The 19,351-nt window shown below is 36.9% G+C and overlaps 3 protein-coding genes and 1 long non-coding RNA gene across 9 annotated transcripts; all 4 read right to left on the reverse strand.

Annotated features, from left to right (window-relative positions):
- Nucleotides 1-1,897: 1,897 nt before the first annotated feature.
- Nucleotides 1,898-9,099, reverse strand: LOC104445193. Of its 2 annotated transcripts, XR_005550658.1 has the most exons (7): nucleotides 8,513-9,099; nucleotides 7,348-7,577; nucleotides 7,124-7,164; nucleotides 4,097-4,281; nucleotides 3,874-3,914; nucleotides 2,897-2,978; nucleotides 1,898-2,069 (listed from the first exon to the last, which is right to left on the reverse strand). It is a non-coding gene; the product is annotated as an uncharacterized LOC104445193 (long non-coding RNA). The 2 variants fall into 2 exon arrangements; XR_005550657.1 differs by lacking the exons at nucleotides 1,898-2,069; nucleotides 2,897-2,978; nucleotides 3,874-3,914; nucleotides 4,097-4,281 and having other exon boundaries at nucleotides 6,957-7,164.
- Nucleotides 9,100-10,406: 1,307 nt separating this feature from the next.
- On the reverse strand, nucleotides 10,407-12,110 carry LOC104429500 (putative adenylate cyclase regulatory protein). Of its 5 annotated transcripts, none has more exons than XR_005550649.1 (3): nucleotides 10,864-10,920; nucleotides 10,691-10,771; nucleotides 10,407-10,491 (listed from the first exon to the last, which is right to left on the reverse strand). XR_005550649.1 is itself a non-coding variant. In XM_039311719.1 (2 exons), the coding sequence occupies exon 1, from the start codon at nucleotides 11,971-11,973 to the stop codon at nucleotides 11,170-11,172; it is 804 nt and encodes a 267-aa protein (XP_039167653.1). In that variant the 5' UTR covers nucleotides 11,974-12,110; the 3' UTR covers nucleotides 10,407-10,491; nucleotides 11,128-11,169. The 5 variants fall into 5 exon arrangements, 3 of the variants coding, with proteins under 3 accessions (XP_039167653.1, XP_039167652.1, XP_039167651.1); XR_005550648.1 differs by having other exon boundaries at nucleotides 10,634-10,771; XM_039311719.1 differs by lacking the exons at nucleotides 10,691-10,771; nucleotides 10,864-10,920 and adding an exon at nucleotides 11,128-12,110.
- Nucleotides 12,053-16,062, reverse strand: LOC104430211 (disease resistance protein RUN1-like). Its single transcript, XM_039311477.1, has 3 exons — nucleotides 15,303-16,062; nucleotides 12,890-13,171; nucleotides 12,053-12,778 (listed from the first exon to the last, which is right to left on the reverse strand). Exons 1-3 carry the CDS (start codon nucleotides 15,516-15,518, stop codon nucleotides 12,053-12,055), a joined length of 1,224 nt encoding a protein of 407 aa, XP_039167411.1. The 5' UTR covers nucleotides 15,519-16,062.
- LOC104443313 (disease resistance protein RUN1-like) lies at nucleotides 15,795-18,814 on the reverse strand. Its single transcript, XM_039311478.1, has 2 exons — nucleotides 17,831-18,814; nucleotides 15,795-16,398 (listed from the first exon to the last, which is right to left on the reverse strand). The coding sequence occupies exons 1-2, from the start codon at nucleotides 18,445-18,447 to the stop codon at nucleotides 15,795-15,797; spliced, it is 1,221 nt and encodes a 406-aa protein (XP_039167412.1). The 5' UTR covers nucleotides 18,448-18,814.
- Nucleotides 18,815-19,351: the final 537 nt, after the last annotated feature.

Here is a 19,351-nt window from a genome sequence, read left to right on the forward strand (position 1 = left end):
TACACTTACCAAACGCGTTCTTTTGTTCGAAACTGTTCCTCGGAACAGAAACACTTTTTTTTGTTTCTGTTCCTGGGAACAGAAAAGGAACATAAATGAAACCATGCGCACCCTTAAGTGCTTGGCTCTGCAACGCTAATCAATTTGGAATTTTGAATAAGGCCTAGTCTACACATGAACTATGCTCTCTCTCTCTCTCCTTTGCAATCATAAACAAACATATATCGCTTCCCTTTAAATTGGTTTTTTGGTTGATATTAGGAGGCATATAATCTATCTAACGTAGTTTATTTTGATTGTGGTTGATATTAGGTTTGATGCCATTAAAAATCCGAAACTGTTGCCTCATGTCACATTTATTCCAACTATCCTTAAATTGAACTTGCATCTGAAAATACTAAGAAATAGCTTTAAATGATATGAACAAACAAGAGGATTAAGTTATTGTAAGCCGCTACCGAAAGCGGTAATCTATCAGTACAAAGGCAAAGGGGCTATCATCAAGTACTTGCATTTTATCAAGGTTTAGTTTATGAGATACAACTTCAATTTGGACGCAAAAGATTTAAGAGTTGATGTATCATAGTGACCTATGAGGATATTCAATGTGGTGAACATTCAATATCCAATGCTAATTATACACGAAAAGATATATTCTATTAATTGTGATTGTGTAAAATGAGCCTCATTTAATATACTTTATCCAATTCGCCATATAGTAGCAAAAGTAAATTTTATAAGCTCTAAATGGCAATAAATAGTGGATTTACCCAAAGGTGTTTGGCGTGATAGACAAGTTGTCTTCTAGACATTTCCTATCAATAGTAAATCTTCTCCCCGTTTTCTCTAGTAATAAATGTTTTCCTAGCCTTCTCTTGTTTTCTCGATCCTCAAAAACTTTTAATTGCAATTTCTCCAAGACGAGCTTGTGTAAAACGGCTCATTGAATTTAAAATTTACATGAGGTTTGCACCTATAGTGGACCTCATAACAATCATTTACTTTGTTGGTAATATTATTATCTCATCCTATAATAATGTTTGACATCAGTATCTCTGCACTTGCATCAAGTAAAAATATATATTATTTTCTGGGAAGAGAGGGGGAAGAATACATTAAAAACGTGAATATTTGGAAGGGCAATAAATAGAGGATTTAATTTAAGAGTAAACTCAGCTGAAGTTCACAAAAAGCTATCATTATGACAGATAATAAACATGAGAAGAAATATCTCGTGTGCACATACATTCTCTTTCCTCGAGATTGCCAATAATTCCAAGAGAAAGAATAATACAATTAAACAATTTTAGATTCCTTAATGTTTTTTTTGGTAAAAAAGATTCCTTAATGTTTGTACATCATTAAGTTAAAAGGCTACACGATATTCTTTATTAAGGGTATGAAATCCATTAACGATATCGCAGACATAATCTCTGAGATTGAAATATGGCCTATGTTCTTTATTGCCACCTTAAAACCATATATCTGGCAAGTCATGTTCCACACAAGAATGTATTATGTACATCAGCATGGCATCGGCACGGATGCATCACTTAACAATGACTTGTGGAGGAGTGAGTCAATCTCAAGCGAGAGATTTCAATATTCAAATGCAGAGTTCGATAGCCGAGCACACTGCCCAAACCACTGAACCCAAAGTGTAGATAATCCCAACCAAATATTTGGTTTTCTTACGCATGAAAACAATGAACATATACAGATGAAGCAAAAGCTTGGCACTATCGAGCAGGTCTCAAAGCTTACAGCAATGCCATGAAGACAGTTACCGCCGCATGGAAGCCATGGCTCGCCATCTTTCGGTCAATTCTATCCAACTCAATAGATAAATTGTTACCTTTTACTCCACTTTTTTCTTCAACAATTGCCCGCGCACCGATGTCTGCAGCTTGAAGTATTAGAGGCCCACCCACAGCAGCAACTCAAGTATAACCATCGCAAACTCTTGAACAAACAGTCATTCTGAATCAGAGATTCTTCTTCATACTCGTCCAGTATGTAGATCAGGGCCTGCTTTCTTGCACCTACAACACAAGCCACACCTCTACTTGCTGTTGCCAAAAAACATCAACTTGATTTCAGTCCGGTGTTCCTTGGATATATGGCTATAAGTAAAAATGCAACACTTGCATTACGCTAAAACACAGGCAGGAGGCAAACTTTGTGTGCCTAAATAGGCTATGGCATGCGTCTAAACCATGAATGTTCAACAGTATCTTGCTATACTAGATACCATGATAGTATCCACCATCATGAACTTGTAAATAGTGGTTCCCTGTCAGTAACTCAAACTGCTATGCACCTACCATAAGAGAATGATTATTCTTTCTGCATTTGTCTGGCGACTACAGATTCATTCTTTTTGAATGATTATTCTTTCTGCATTTGTCTGGCGACTACAGATTCATTCTTTTTGCACTTTGTCCTCTCAATTGATTTCAAATTTAGGGGAAAACCTAATACTTCAGTATTTTACTTCTTCGACTGAAAAAATATTTTCTTTGGAGCATACTTTTGCACTCCTTCAATCTGTAGGAACAAACATGAAGTGGTCCATTAAAGGGGCACAATGTACCTATGCCACTCACATTTAAACTTAAGAGTAGGTTCTAAGTGGAAATGTAGTAAGGAGCATGGACAGGATTAATTTAGTTCCAGCACCCAGCCAACGAGATAAATTTGTTACTGACACTGGCAAGTTTATCAAACATTGATACACAAAGGAAAGAGTATGGGGCAACAATAAGTTTCCAGACATCCAAAAGAAGAAATGGACATGGTTAGAAGCCCAAAGAAAAAATCTTCAGCACTATACAATTGATGTCATCACAATGAATTGATCCTTAGCCCAATTGTATGACTGTCAAAATTTTCTTACCACTAACTGACAAGGGAGGAACTACAGCATGGGGAATGCTGTGAAGCTTCTCATTCTCCATCTCCAGTTGTAAGATAGGGTCCTAGATGTGCAGTTTCGATGGGTTAGTGTTTCAAAAGTGAGAAGACTATAACCAAGCAAATGTCCACACAAGATATAACCCATGAGGCCTATCAAATGCACATTAACCTATATACAAGTACAAGAAGACTCCAGCTGTCAAGATATGTTGGAACTTTTGCAATAACGGTAAGGCAGAATGTAAAACATCCTTTGAAATCGTAAGCATGCAATGGCATGTATATGCATTGTGCACATAAGAGGAAAACAAAGCTGCTGCTACTGGTGCTGATGAAGAGAGCAGATACATAATAAATAGGAACAATAAAAGAGCAAACGATAAAAGAACAAACATTTTTAAAACCAGACCAGTGGTCCAATCGGTCAAAATGGCAGAACTATTGCATGTGATGTCATCTGATAGAACACTCTGCATATATTAGATTACAAACGTTCAGAACAAAAGAAGCCCAGTGAGTCGACAGACACCATAGCATTTTAATAGATTACACACACTTGATGTCATCTTAATAGCATCCTGTTCAACTATCTAATAGATTAGGCCAATATGGTCAATAATTAAATTATCCACCACAAAATGAAGAAAGAAGACACCGGAGCAAAGGGTTGGCATGCTTGTTAATTACAAGAGGTTGGAGTTCCAAACCCAAAGCCAACTCCAACACTACTCCAATTTTTTTTTTTTTTTAAGGCCTTGAACTAGTCCAGACTTGTTGCTAGGTTTGCTGGGTACCAGTTGACAGGGACACCTGGTTATCGATTAACCAGAAAAGCACAATATGCTAGGTTTTTCCTTTTGCCATCAATGTCTTAAATTGTGAATTGACATGATCAGAATAGAACTCAGGATACTATGATTAAGAAATCAATATGCAAGCTCTGAATCGATGAGTTACCTTCAATTGGTACAACTCTCAGTTATTTGCACAAGTGGTTCCTGCAACATGCACAAGTGGAAGGTCACTGGCTGCAAGATCGTCATTCTGGCATCTACCGAGTTTTCACAAGTATTGTTCGTCTTAATTGGCAACATAATAATTTGATCTTACTGATTCCAACATAATGTATTAGCCACATTTGCAAATTTGGGCTTTAAAATATGATATACCAAGCTTTTACCTCATATAAAGCCAATCCACAAAACAGTGACCAGGAGGGATGCACAACTAGATCCTTCCAAAGGTCCTCCCTACTTCACATTCATTCGTAAGTCTCCTCACTACCGCCATACAATTTGTTACATCTACAAAAGACTGATCAGGTATTTGGAAGGAAATATAATCTGAAGCAAATTCAGAGTCATCCTGCAGAGCCAGACAAAGAATGATTAGAATGAAAAAGCATTTGTACTCTGCACATGTGGGTCTCTGGATAATATATGTAGTTTCAGATTAAAGGTATATATGTCATTCAAAGCACCCCATATCATGTCTTGTCCGCAAATAGTTCAACTTCATGTCTAAAATTTAGTAATTTAGTGTCACTAAAGACATGATACCATACATGATGAGAGGTAGGCAAGATATTACAATGGTTGCGAACAAAAGATATCTAGAAAGGTAGAGAAATCACAACAAAGATTGCAACAGGCATACCGGCTTCACAACAGATGAGAGCACCCTTATAAATTGCTCAATCTTTACAAGCAGCATTCTAGCCTTTTTCTATTGCATTATCCACCAGTGTCTCATCCAAACCAGTACCTAGAAAATGAGAATGCCATCTTGAAAGACCCCTGAGCTCACCCATTCTAAAGCCAATAATCTCTACAGCAAGCTGCTAAGTAAATAACAATACTTCAGTATCTTGACCCCATATGTCAAATATCATCTCTCATTAAGAAAACTGAGACACACACTCATGAGGGATAAACATAGCGTTGACCACACAAGTTACTTGCTGGAACCATCGAAGGTAAAAGTTTGCAAAAGAAAATGTTTTACACACTAAATGGTCACTACAAGCCATCTTCATCTTCTGCACACTGTGTTTGAACTAAGCAACATACTCTAGAGTGTCTGACAAATAAAAGTTATACTGGAAAATTCATTAAAGAAATGGAGCCTAGTCTGCTATCCAATTCATGCAAGCAGGATAGAAGTTTGGAATGTTCAAGTGAATTATCAAGTCCTGCCCAAAGTCACTGTATGAGAGAGAGACAGAGACAGAGACAGAGACAGAGACAGACAGAGAGGCCATTTATGTGATAGTTGTGGACTGTAAGCACAATATTGACAGGAAATGCTAGTGTTTTCAAGGAGACAAAGCCCCTAGCCCTTCTGCTATTAGCTTGGGTAAGGTTAACTTCTTTACCATATTCAAATATCAAACCGCATCTCTATCCAACAGCTTGGGGAAGGGTAACTTCTTTAGAACATTCAAATATCAAACCGCATCTCTAGAGGAGGTACTTGAGTCAATACTCTCCCTGGTGCCAATTTACCTCCCCAATTATCAAATGTTTACACTTCAATCTAAAGCAAAGTCCCAGCTTACAAAAGAGCATTTAAACAGTAAGCCACATCTTTATTTCATAGCTTAATCTTTTTATCACTTGTCAATTTTTCCACAAAATTTTACACTGTCGTGAATGCACATTTTGAATAGACAAAAGGAGAAAGAAGCCCTAAAGCATTGATTGGCAGTACCATGGAGTTAAAGAGAGTTCATAAGCCTTGGCAAGAAAGAAATAAGCAGGCTTTTAAAAATGAGGAAAGCTCTATAGGTGCTGTAAAAGATATTTGGCTTACCACCTTAATTATTTCACATTGTGGTGGCGGTTCTTTGGATACCAAGTCTTCTTTAAATTTTTAAGGTAAATATGAGCTTATAGGTGGTAATTAGTAAATAGGATGCATCCCATTGGTGCTTTTTAATAGACTTACTAATCAAAATATAAAACAACATAGCATAACCTTGAAATATGTAACTAGAAACGTCATTTCTCAATATAGTAGTAATCAAGAAAAATATGTAGCATGCACATGAGAGTCACTGTACCCAGGAGAAGCACAGGATCTGATCTCATTAACAACAGCCCTATAGTGTGCACGTACATGTGTGCACACCTGTGTAAGCAAATGGGGAATAAGGCCAACGAGATAATTTGGGCTTCCAAGTATGAGGCATCATGTTGTTCAGCTGATAGCAACTCTTGAAAGTATATTCAAGCATTAAAAATTATCAGCAGGGAAGTTCTTCCATAATGTAAAGTTTAAAGTTATTTCTAAGAAAACTACCTTGAAATTGCTCTACCTTAACTATCCATTTCTTTTCAAGGACGATGATAATATCCTGAGTTACTTCGCGTTTTACTTTCCTTATGACCAAACAAAATTAGGCACCAACTGTCAACACAACTTTTACAGTTATGTTAAGGCAGAATGTATAACATCCTTTAAAATTGCAGGCATGAAATAGGATGTATATGCATATAGGAGGAAAAACTAAGCTGCCACTCCTCGCGCTGATGAGGAGAGCAGATACATAATAGGAAGAACAAAAGAATAAACGTTTTTAAAACCGGAGTAGTGGTTCAATCAGTCAAACTAGTAGAACCATGCTCTAACAATTCGACCAGTTGAACCGATCGCATGTGACGTTATCTAATAGAATACACATTTCCAGAACAAAAGAAGCCCAGTTCACTCGACAAAGCTGCTTAAGCACAAAAGACAAGGTTCCTGTTCTCGATAGAATCATTCAAATTTTTAATAGACTAAGCCAATACAGTCAATAAATGAATTATCCGCCACAAAATGAAGCAAGAAGACACCGAAGCAGATGGTTGGCATGCCTTTTAGTTACAAGAGGTTGGAGTTTCAAACCCCAACCCAACTTCAACACTCTTCCTTAACGTTTTTGGAAGGCCTAGAATTGGTCCGTTAGTTGACAGTTTGCCGGGTTACCAATTGACAAGTACACATGGTTACTTGTTCGATAGGGTTGATACCACTAGTTGTTGACCACTATTGTTTCCGCTGTGAAACTAGACTCAAAAGAAAAGCACAATATCCTAGATTTTCCTTTTTGCCATCAATGTCTTAAATTGGGAATTGACATGTATAGGAACAAATAGAACTCAGGAGCATCCTATATTTATCATAAGTAAGGAATCATTATGTAAGCTCTAGATCCACAAGTTACCTTCAATTGGTCCAACTCCCAGTTAATTGCATAAGAGGTTCCTGAAATATGCATAAATGGAACGTCACTGGTCTGCAAGATCATCATCCAAGCATCTCTCAAGTTTTCACAAGCATCATTGATCTTATTTAGCAGCATAACAATTTGAAGTTCCTGTTTCCAACATAATATATTAGCCACATCTGCAAATAAGGGATTTAACATATGATATACCTAGCTTTTACCTTTTATAGAGCCAAATCCACACGATAGTAACCAGGAGGGATGCACAACAAGATCGATTCCAAAGGCCTTCCCTACTTCACATTGCTTGAATCATTCATAAATCACCTCAACTCTGCTATATCATTTGTAACATCTAACAAAGACTATTTGGAAGGAGATATAATCTGTAAACCCAATTTCATGAGTTTGATTGGATGAAGCAAATTCAGAGCCATCCTGTATTTGTACTCTGCACATGTAAAAATTGTAGTTTTAGATTAAAGGTATATACCACATAAAAGGATAGTGAAAAGGGAATGTATCTAGTGAATGCTGAAACAGACATATGAGGAAATTGTGACAATAAATTCATATCAAGATTTGTTTCTAAATAGTGAAAAAAAAAAAAAGGCATCTTGATAGCTTCCTTGAAACCGTAATGATTAAATCATTCCCTAATCTAAAAATGAGGCACTTTTTTTCCATACACAATGATCATAAGCTAAACAAAAAGCCCAATCCAACAAGATCACCCAACTTAAGTTCCAATTACATTGTCAAGTAATCAACTTGAGACCAAATACGAAACACTAGAATACTAAGAAGAGGGTAAGTGAAAATCATTGTTTACTACAAAACCCAGAAGACAACACCCCACCCCCAAAGGTTTCCCTATCTTGTTCTCCTTCTCACATTATGGTCTCATAGTTCTAGCTACTCAGGCGAGGAAATGAAAAATATTCGTACAATTTTTTGGTAATAGGAAAATGGATAGAAAAGATCAACAAAATCAAATAATTGATGAGTTGGATATCACCAAAAAGCAAAGACTGGCAAGGTTCACACAGTCCAATTTTGAATCCGGGCAATCATACTCAAACTCCCGTTATGCATACAATGAGATCAAGAATTTCACATTTGGTACACACATCGGCAATGAGGACCAAACTTGAAAGGGGAAAAATGAATCACTTCAAACAGTAGATACCAACAATGTTTTGTCCCATAATTCATATTCTCCCACAAAGGTGGCATGGGTAAGAACACTTATGCATGGCAAACTAGATATAGCATTAATGAGAGGAATCTACAATGAAAGAGCAATAAACGACACATTCAGATACAAACTTCTATGCCAGAACAAGATTCTATTGCATCTCACATTTCTAATTCTTTTGTTAATACCTCTGTTCCATCTGTTGAAATTCCTCTGTAAGTGTCCTTCGCAAATATTCACTGTCCCCACAATCTCCAAGTTGCAGTAATTCTCTGGCACAATAATGCGTGTAAGACGTCTTGCTGACTTGACATAATAAATAAAGGCAGAAAGTGCAAGAAATTAAACTTTATCTTTAAAAAAGTGAGACCTTACAATCCAACGAGAAACAACAATCAACCCATCTATTTTAACCCTCGTTACCATCTAGATAATTGAAATAATGTTGGACCAACAAAAACCAGGGTTGACGACCAGCAAACCACCCTAACTTGAGTCAATCTTATCTAGTTGAAGTGTTGAAGTGCTCAAAGTATTTATGAGGACTGTAGCAAGATGAACTGAAATGAAGAACCAACCTACGAACCAGAAGTCATTTACCATTGCACATCATCAGTTTAGCAACTAATGTGGACATGCTGCTAGAGCACATGAAAACAATACTAGGCTTGACAGCATATTATTCCGACCTTTAACGCATGACCTTCCATTACACCATGGTATTAGAATTCTCTAGCACACAAATGGATAGCACAACCCAGTGAAGGCCTACCAAAACAGAAGTGGAGTACATGAAGGCAAAACTAAGCTGACCATACTCCGCAAAGATCAAGGAATATTAAGCTAACCAACTTTCTCACTTCAAAGCAATTACAAGAAGAGATTCTCCACACCTCGCCAATTGAAGCGATGAAGCACCAACATTGAGTCCTCTCGACCATCACCAGCCAACACTTCTCCGGTTTCCCTCCGTCATCTTCACTTGCCGAGTCGAAATCGAGCAAACTTCACAAAACCAAGTCGGAACAATTGAGTCAACTAGCCATTAGGTTGCAAAAGAATGCTAGGAGCTGAACCTAAGAAGCTACAGGTTTTTCAAACTAGAGCTGAAATGGACGCATGACCCACAAAGTGGTCCTTTGCTGGTCTCCATAGCTAAAGCTCCATGAGTAGCCGAAACGCAGCACCGGTGCTAGAACAAATCGCAAGGATGCCCGGTGAAAGAGGGCTGTGAAGGATAGAGCTTATAAAAACCAGAAGAATCATGGGATGACCACATGCAAACAACCTTTTACCATTCCAAGGATGCATTGTCAGTGTTTGGAGAAGCTCAAGAAACATTGAGTTCCTGATCCTTCTATGATTTCATTCGTTTTAGAAGTGCCTTGTGAAAACTCTCTTGGATATTTCAGCATTTACATTAAGCAATGGAATAATAACTGAATCCTACCAGTGAGTAAGATGAAATCAATCCAGCAACTAACATCAACAAACTACTAATAATGCTCCAAAGTTTATGGGAACCCACTTAGTCAAACTCGATATTCTTTTTGAACTCTTTGGTACCAACTAATGGGGCTTCTAACATCATCAACCATAGAAGCTTTGATCAAATTAGTATAGTGTATTTAACTCAAGATGGTTGCTTTGTGGGACATAGTATGATTCTTTTTCCTTATCATTATGTGCTATTCATGCATTAGAATTAATGCAAGACAGTTTTCAAATGGAATATAGGATACTAAAAATTTTCCTCAAGAAACTTATGGAAATGATTCCTGTGTTTTTCTTTTCAGCAAGTAAATGAACTAACAAAAGCTTATGCACAATATAAGTAATTATTTCACAAGTACACTGATTATGTCAAAAGACATTCTAGTTAATGTCTTGCCCGGCTCAATAGTTTAAGTATATGACGGATGGCTTTACCAACTCTACAAACATCAAGATGCATTCTTTGGAAGCCTTGGAGTAGGTATACCCCTGGACTCAAACCAAATGAACATGGATCCATAGTCAGAAAAATTCGAATTGCAATTTTCTCAATCGATCCAAATAATTCATGATGCTTTTGCTTCGCCCGTTTGCTAGTTCATCACAGCCACACCACTAGGAGAAGAGCTTGTGCTTGCATTTGGCATTTCTAGATTGAGACGATTATCTAAATCTACAAATGTAGACAGTTACGTGAGACAAAATGCATGAAACTCAATGATTGGACAAATTTTATCACAAGTCGGTAGCATATGCGAGTAAGGGATGCCCTATCAACATATTCCTTTTGCATGGAAATTCACGCTTAAGTGTACCTTAGAAATATGCAGTCATGAAATGCATGATGAGCGTAGAGCAAACTAAAACCTCACATTAGAAGGATCACCATATAGGGTCCTTCATCGAGCATTTTCTTCAACCTATACAATGACCTTTGGCATGCTATCAAAAACCTGTACACATCAGTTTTTCAGTACTTCCAGCATTCCAAAATCAATCAAATGTCAAGAATCTCTATTTTTCTGCATAGGATGAAGGATCTTACTTGAAAACTAATGTCAAATGATGCGCTTTGAAAGCCTTTTCATCTATTTCCGCTACTTGGCATATCAAGCGAACCATTTTGTCAAAGCACATATTAACTTCCATGAACATCTCCTTGGATTCCTTGAGTTCAAGTAAGAAAACAATGGCGACACTATCAACCAGGAAATAATAATGACAAGATCATAAATCTTGAAAGATATTGCAAGCAGGAAATACAAATGAAAATTGGGCAGTAGATTTCAAAAAAGCATAGGTTGATTACCTGCTTTATATACCTTCAATAGAAAATGTGGATCCTTCCGGTCTATTCCACATCCGAGTCGTCCGTACAGTATGGACATAGTTCGAAATATCTGCCATTTGTAATCTGATAATATCGATAAATCTGCGTTCCAGATAATTCCAGAATCGTTTTGAGCGACTTGCATCCAATGATATTCAATTTTTCCAAAAACTCCAAACTATCGAGGCCCCGAATTTCAACCAAGTTTTTGCAGTCTCTAGCTTCTAATCTCTTCGGACTCCCGGACTTTGGAAGGAGTAGCCTTTCAATTGAAGTGCACCAAGAGATTTCTAGTATTTCCAAGGACTCCAACCTATCGAGGCCATGAATTTCAGCTAATTTCTTGCACCAACCAACATTTACTCTCTTCATACTTCCGGATTTTGGAAGGTCTAGCCTTCCAATCGAAGTGCATCTAGAGATATCTAGACTTTCCAAATACTCCAAACTATCGAGCCCTTGAATTTCGGCTAATTTTTTGCAATGTCGAGCCTCTAATTTCTTTAGCATCCCGAATTTTGGAAGGTCTAGCCTTCCAATTGAAACACAATATTCGATATCTAGCCTTTCCAAAAACTCCGATCTATCAAGGCCTTGAATTTCGGCTAATGTGTTGTACTCGTCTAAGAATTCGTCGGACTCGTCAACATTCAATTTCTTCAGACACCCGAATTTTGGAAGGTCCAACCGTTTGATTGAATTCCGGGATTCGATAGTCAAGCTTTCCAAATACATCAATTTGTCAAGACCTCGAACTTCAAGTAGCTTCGAACTATTGCGGACATCTAATGTCCTTAGATGGACAAACTGTGAAACGTCCAGCATTTTGATAGATTCACAGACAGAGACGTCCAAGACTTCCAACTTGAAGGGCGTGTTTAGGGATTGTGGTGATTCCGATTCTTCAATGTCCGTCGGTTGGGAGCATTTTGAACTCTTTAATTGCGTTGATGGAAGCTCCTGGATGCCTTTGGAGATTATCGCAACCGTGAACTACTAGTTCCTTGAGATGGGCTAGGTGGGAAAGCGAAGGCAATTTGCGACTTTGACAAGTGACACGCAAATCTGTTAAGCCGGAAGGAAGCTCCGGCAGCGATTGGAGCTTGTCGCAGTATATAAAATCAAGGCGTCGTAGGGAAGAAAGATTAGCCATGATTTCTACTAGTATCCATTTCAGATCTTCGCAATTGGAAGCACGTAACTCTCGGAGCTTTCTCAGACTCCCAATACCATTGGGTAATTCTTCTATACCACTGGAAGAAATATCTAGAATCTCTAGATTCTCCAAAGACCCTATGCTATTTGGTAATGCAGAAAGGGATGGAGTACTGGATAGATCGAGTTGTCGCAGTGATTTTAATTTACCTATTTCTGCTGGAAGCTCCCAAGGCGAAACGAGGAACGGGCGTTCGGCGCCTGCGTCGGCGCCTCCCGCGAGATGAAGCGCGTAGGACGAGCACGGCTCCAAGCAAAGGAGGCCCTCCGTGTCTTCAATGGAAGCGTCGATTCGCTTCAGTGCAGTACACCCCCCGAGGATGAGAACCTCTAACTTCTCAAAAGCTGAGAGGAAGTCCGTATTTTCCAAGCGTCGACAATACGAAAGGTCTAGATATTTAAGCTTCTTTGCCATCTACGGAAAAAAGAAAAAAAAAAACAATAATGAATGTCGATGGGTGAGTGCAGATTCATTATGATTCAAAAGAAAGCATAAAAGGAGAGGAAAAAAGACTTTAATTCTTACCTTGAAAAAACTCCATCCTCCCCATTTCTCATTTATATAACTTCCTTGCAAATCGAGTACAGCTAATTCCTTTACGCAAAAATTGTTTACTTCGAAATTCGCTGGACAATGTTGCCATTGAAGCCATTTTAACTCCTCCATTAAGTCCTTAAAATCTCCACTTAAATGTGCCCACCAATCTAATTGAAGGAATCTTAGACTCGTCAAATTCTTGAATTGTTTTTCTGCGTAAATTCTGCCAGGGCGATTACTAAGATTAATCCCCTCAATCTTGCCCGTTCCCTATAAGCAAGAATCAAGAGTCATAAGTACTATATCCAACTAAAGTAATCAAATATCATTTGTTCATATTGTGAGTGATGTGCATTAATGCATTCAAGAGACTAGCAATATGTAGATATAATTTTTCTTTTTATGCCCAATAAACAGTATTTATAAAGGCTAACAAAGTGAAGGATGTCAACTTCCATTTCAAAATTTGACCATACATAGTCAGATCTTAAAAGGAATTATGATGTAATGGCTTGTATAGAGTAAAAACTTTGCAACTTGTAATCTTCTTCTTTATGGTATTGTAGCTTCATTATCATAATAGTTAAGACATGCGTGCATTTAATCAAATTGCAAAGTGCAAAATCAAAATTTGACTTGTCAATTTTAATAGAATTATACTTTTTCTCTTGAACTTTCACAAATGCAATTACAATCACATACTAAATTATACAAAATAGAATTTGAGTAATTATCTCTCGGACCTTTTTATGAAGAAAAAGTAGAACATTTCTCTTTTTAATAGTCATTGCGTGAAGTACGCTTGATGATATACATATACATGTATACACATGCATATATATTATATTTAAGGAATTTCTGTTCCTATCTTATTTGGTAAGTTTTAAATCAGTCCTTGTCCTATGAATATTGGTAAATGGAATTCCTAACGTAATATTACATAAAATTAGTGTCCCTTTCATTCTCCACTATGGAATAATGACTAAAATTTCATGAGAAATGCGGGCACCATTAGTCCTATTATCTCAATTTTAACATCTAGAGAATATAATTCTATGATTTATATATCCTAAGTAGTTATGATTTATATATATCATAACATCACAATTGCACAATGCACCACCGGACAAAAGGGGAAAAAAAAACAGATGGTCCGACGACAAATTCACCGTCGCCACAGCCCAAAACGCATTTTACACACCTAGAAAAAAGTATCTTCGTTGGAGAACAAGCGAAATTGGCATGGATGAAAGGATAAATAAAAGCGAGAAAAACCTCGGAAGCGGCGAGTCGGCAAGCAAAACTTACCCCACCACAGATTAGGTGTTATTACGAAGACTTCTAGGAAAAAAGAAAAAAAAAGGGTTAAAAAGTTAGAAATAAAACTCCTTTTTATTTCGACGCATTCATGACGCTTCAAAATGGAAATAACCATTCCGACTACTCCAAAAGTCAGAACGGAAGGGCGACAATGAAGACGCCATGAGATCCCGGCCAAACTGTTTTTGATGAAAAAATTAATTTCTTGCCATCGACTCTAATAATTAAAATAACCATCAAAAAGACTCGTTTGGTGTAACTTTTACTCTTCATCTTTTGTTTTTTTCTCAAGAGCATGCACTTTGGCTTCTTCTTTTTTTCAGTGGTATATCCCTGAAACTTGTTGACACGCCCAATCGTACATGAGTTTTTTCATAGTTTTCTGGAATTTGAGCAATGTTTTGTCTTTTGACGGAAGAGCAAGATATTTACTTTTGTTTTTTTTTTAGTTGCGGCGAGCAATCTATCTCGCCCTCTGCTTCAGCATGTCTATTACTTGCAAATATCTTGGGAGTACTTGTTAAGTAACCAGGCTGAAAAAATAAATTATAAGAAGTGGTTTTTATTAAAAGTATTAATTTTACATAATATGAGAATGTGAAAATCGCGTGTTAAGTAACCTGGCTGAAAAACATTAAAAAAAAAAAAAAACCTCTATATTAAGTGGTTTTTATTAAAAGTATTGACTTAACATAATATGAGAACGTAAAAATTGCAGTAGTCATCTTAAAAGAAAAACAAAGATTCCGTGAAGAGGGCCATTTATCAAATGAAAAAGTCATATGCAGAATTCAAGATTTCACTGATTAATATATCAAACAAGAGATTGAATATGTATATATATTGCAACGGACACTTAATTTTATATGATAGGGAATATTAATATATGAGAGATAACCCACAAAAGGAAATACTTTCTAAAAGAGAGCAACCTCCCTACTTTCTAATCATGTCAATGAAACATTCGAGGGCAATGGTAGTGAAGCTTCTTATTCCACTAGAGCAAGCACTACGTAGTTGACCAACATTACTCTTCACCGTAGAACACGGACTAAATGAGAAAAAGAAACCAAACGGCTACCTTATTATGATTTAGCACTCTCTGGACTTCCTCATAGTCCCATAACCTGCTGCGGTTTTGAGGCTCCTGTTGGTTTTCCTCGCGAACTATTTCCCTACCAAGATCTCTCAATTGGTCATGCATTCTGAGCACATGATCATCTTCAACTTTTATCAATGACATTAATATCAATACTTCAATTCCCTCCTTTGGGAAAAAGCCACAAGCGTCCCACATGTAGGATACAATATTCTTGCTAGTGCCGATGAAAAAACAAGCAATATCCAAGAAGATTTGTTTTTGGTTATAGTCTAATGCTTCAATACTTATCCTTAACTTCTCTTGCACTTTCTTATGAGGCACTTTTCTTAACTTTTCTATTGTACCTCCCCAGAATGCTGGCTTTTTCGTGCCCAATAATGAACCTAAAACCTCAAGGGATAAGGGAAGACCTTTGGTGATGGATACGACTTCACGAGTTAGGTCCTCAAATTCCTTTGGAGGAGAGTCCTTTCAAAATGCATGTCTGCTAAACATAATCAAAGATTGATTGTTATCCAATACCTCATGTTCATAATTGTGGTCCACCCTAGCTTCTTCAAGAACCCCCTTGTTTCTGGTGGTGATAGTGATCGTACTTCCCAAAGAAAACCAATCATGGTTACTAGCCAAACATCTCACTTGATCGACATCATCCACATCATCAAGAAGAAGAAGGACCTTTTTATCTTTAAACCTGGAGGAGATGAAATTAATCCCTCCATCCTTATCATGAACTGCATTTTCTCTATTCAATATATCTTTGATTAACCAATTTTGTAAATAAAGTACACCATTACGCTTCCATGATTCCCTTATATCAGCAATGAAGCTACGATGCTCAAATTGACTAGAGAGCTTGTTGTAGATGGCTTTAGCAAGAGTAGTCTTACCAATGCCTCCCATTCCATGGATGCCAACAAATAGGGTGGCATGAGATTTATTATTCATAAATTCCATAACCTCCTTCATGTGACCATCAATTCCGACCAAATTCTCAGAAATATTTAGCTCAAACTTTTTCTTCAATTCACTCAATACTTTTCGAACAATCGATTTCACCAACTCTGCTTCATACCTATCAAATGCGACAAGAGTTCAAATATGTAGCAATATTAACTTTATATTGTTTATCTATTGAGAACACAATAATAAATAAATATGGATATAAATTGAAAAACTTTTAAGAACTTTTTTTGTCACACCTCCATATATTATCTTGTATGCTAAGGCTAAAGTGGGAAATGTTGGCGGTTGCTTCGAATGGTGTACCCCATTCCATTATTTCTCCAACATAATTTATTAAGTCAGAAGAAACTTGAGGGTATCGCTTATGAATCTTGAATGTTGTATAAATTATGGATTTGAACCAAATTTTAAACTTGCTGTTTGTTAACAATACCAGGGATAACGTGGACGCCACTTTGAAAATTTTCTAGAATGTTTGGATAAGAAAAAAAATCTAATAAGTTGGCCTAGTATGAAAGTCAAACCATCAATCAATAAACAGGTCATGACTTTTGATCCAAGAGGATTTCAAACGTTGTAATATGAATTCGAAAAGTGGTGACGCGTGTAGTATTGTGAACAGCTTGAATGCAATTAAGGGGATTTTTCCTTGTTTGCATAATTCTACACGCTTGCAAGTTTCTATTAGTGTTGTGAATTTAGGATCATATTACGTTGGTGTTCTTATCTGTTTTCATTGCCTCTAGGGATGACAACAGGTTGTACTTCATTTTCCTTTTGAGTATCTATGTTATATGATTTCAATTGATCTCATATCGATTTTATAGGGAAGTAAGAGAATAACTTTTACCCAAAATAAGAGCATTGCTTCAATATATATTCAGGTGTATGAGGTAGAAATTACTTGTTGAAGATAGGAAATGCACTGAAAATCATTTAAACAAACGTATAATAAAAACAGATATTTTTTCCTTTTTTTATATCTACAATCATCATATATAACCAATGAAACATTTCGTTTGTAAAATAAATAGCGACTAATCAATGATATTAATGATTTAATAAATGTAACTTGGGAAGATGATGAATAATGGCTTTGAAAATCACCATGCACGGTGTATAATGTTATGAGCTTTAAATAAAAATCACCAATAAGTTGTACCATTAATCTCAAATAAATATTAATTAAAAAGTATGGGATGAAGATTAATGTAGCGTACACTGTACACACGAAAAAATGTCACATTGTTACAAAATCTTTTGATATAAAACTAAAAATTCATTGAAAAAAATCTCATGATTCAAGAGTATGGAATCATAGCAATAAAATCTATAATTAGATTGGTCAATATCATTAATGCAAGAAACTAAAAAAAACATCACTTGGAGAACTCATGCGTTACAAAATCTTAATGCCAGCAAGATCTTACCTTCTTTTTATTTATATATAACGAAAATGAAGCAGATGAGAATCAGCTAAACCAGTAAACACCCACACATATTGAAAGAAAGTAGAGAATGTTTTGGCAAAGAAATTTTACCCATCGGCTTCGTATCCTTTCAAGGTACTGACTTCAAGGAGTGCTTTCTTCCATTTCTCCAAAATCGTTGGGTCCAAACGTCTCTTACGCAAACGCTTCTCACGCTTTTGAAATGCGTCTCCAAAACTCCCGATTTGATGTCCCACGTCAGCTGGTTTCACGTTATAAAATATAGGCAACACGATCTGCCCGTTTTTATCCTTGCACTCCATCATTTGAACAAGTTCATCCAGGCACCAACTGCTTGTACCATAATTCACGGAGAGAATGGGGATCAAGATTTTACTGTTCGTGATGGCTGCCAAAAGCTCTGGTCTGATGTTCTCGCCTTGGCGGAGCTCTTCATTGTCTCTAAAAGCATCAATTCCAGCATCAATGAGCCCATTGTAGAGGTGATCGGTGAAGCCTTTTCGAGTATCTGTACCTCTGAAACTCAAGAACACCTCGTAACAATTTCTAGTCGATGCAGTCATCGAAGTGGATGTGCCAATACCAACATCTTCTGCATTTCTACGTGCACTAGTTTTCTTCTTATTGAGAAAATTGAACGCGAGCACAGAGAGAAGGACCGGTGCCACGAGCACGGCGAAGGAACGCCCAAAAATGGGACGATGCATTTCGGCCTTGCTTTGACTCTGCCCTCGATTTTCGCCTTCAAGTCTGACGGATAAAAAAGCCAGAATGCCTCTCAAGAAACAGGAAAGGCGTTCTTGTTGCCCATTCTCTTGTGGTTCGATTTATATAATGAAACCAGTGGACAGCCAGAATCGCACCAATAAGTCAAGCTTGTCGAGCCACATGTAAATTAGTAATTCATTCACCGGGAACCGCAACCACGTGCTTGGAGTCGTTGCCTTCACGTGGCTAAAGTCTCAATGCTCCAGGGATTCCGAATACTAATAGTAAACAAGGGCTCTTCAAATTTCGAAACACATAAATAAAAGCGTGGATTTGTTGGGAAGATGAAAAGTGGAGAGAGAGAGAGAGAGAGAAGGCAGAGATTCGTCCGGTCCAATACTTCCCTTACAAGTGCTCCGAATACATAAATACAGGCAAAGCATTAAGACAGTGATGTTGGGCACGCCCAGTCCAATGCTTGTACCGTTGGACTTTCCTCTTCTTTTGTTTATTTTCCACCAGAAAAGTTATTTTTTAAAATATATTTAAGCTCTCGATCCTATTTAAGAATTTAACCCCTCTCACTTTGAGCTTTTAAATATTATACTGTCAAATTGATAAACTTCATTTCAAGACTGAAGTGTTATTTATGCTAAAAAATTATGTTATTAACGCATGTTGAGGATCATAAAAAATTATCAACATGCTATATATATTTATTTATTTTGTGCTCGAGCATAACGAGAAGAATTTATTTTTCTCTATTTTTGCCTTAATTTCTCCTTCAAATCTCATAAATAAATCAAAATGCCTTTCTCCTTTTGATTTTACTTTATTATATACATATTTATTTACTAGGTTGGTTTATCTAATCCAACCAATTGGCACGTGTCAATAATTCAA

The sequence above is a fragment of the Eucalyptus grandis genome, chromosome 4 (genome assembly GCF_016545825.1).
Source record: "Eucalyptus grandis isolate ANBG69807.140 chromosome 4, ASM1654582v1, whole genome shotgun sequence".
NCBI classification, from domain to species: domain Eukaryota; kingdom Viridiplantae; phylum Streptophyta; class Magnoliopsida; order Myrtales; family Myrtaceae; genus Eucalyptus; species Eucalyptus grandis.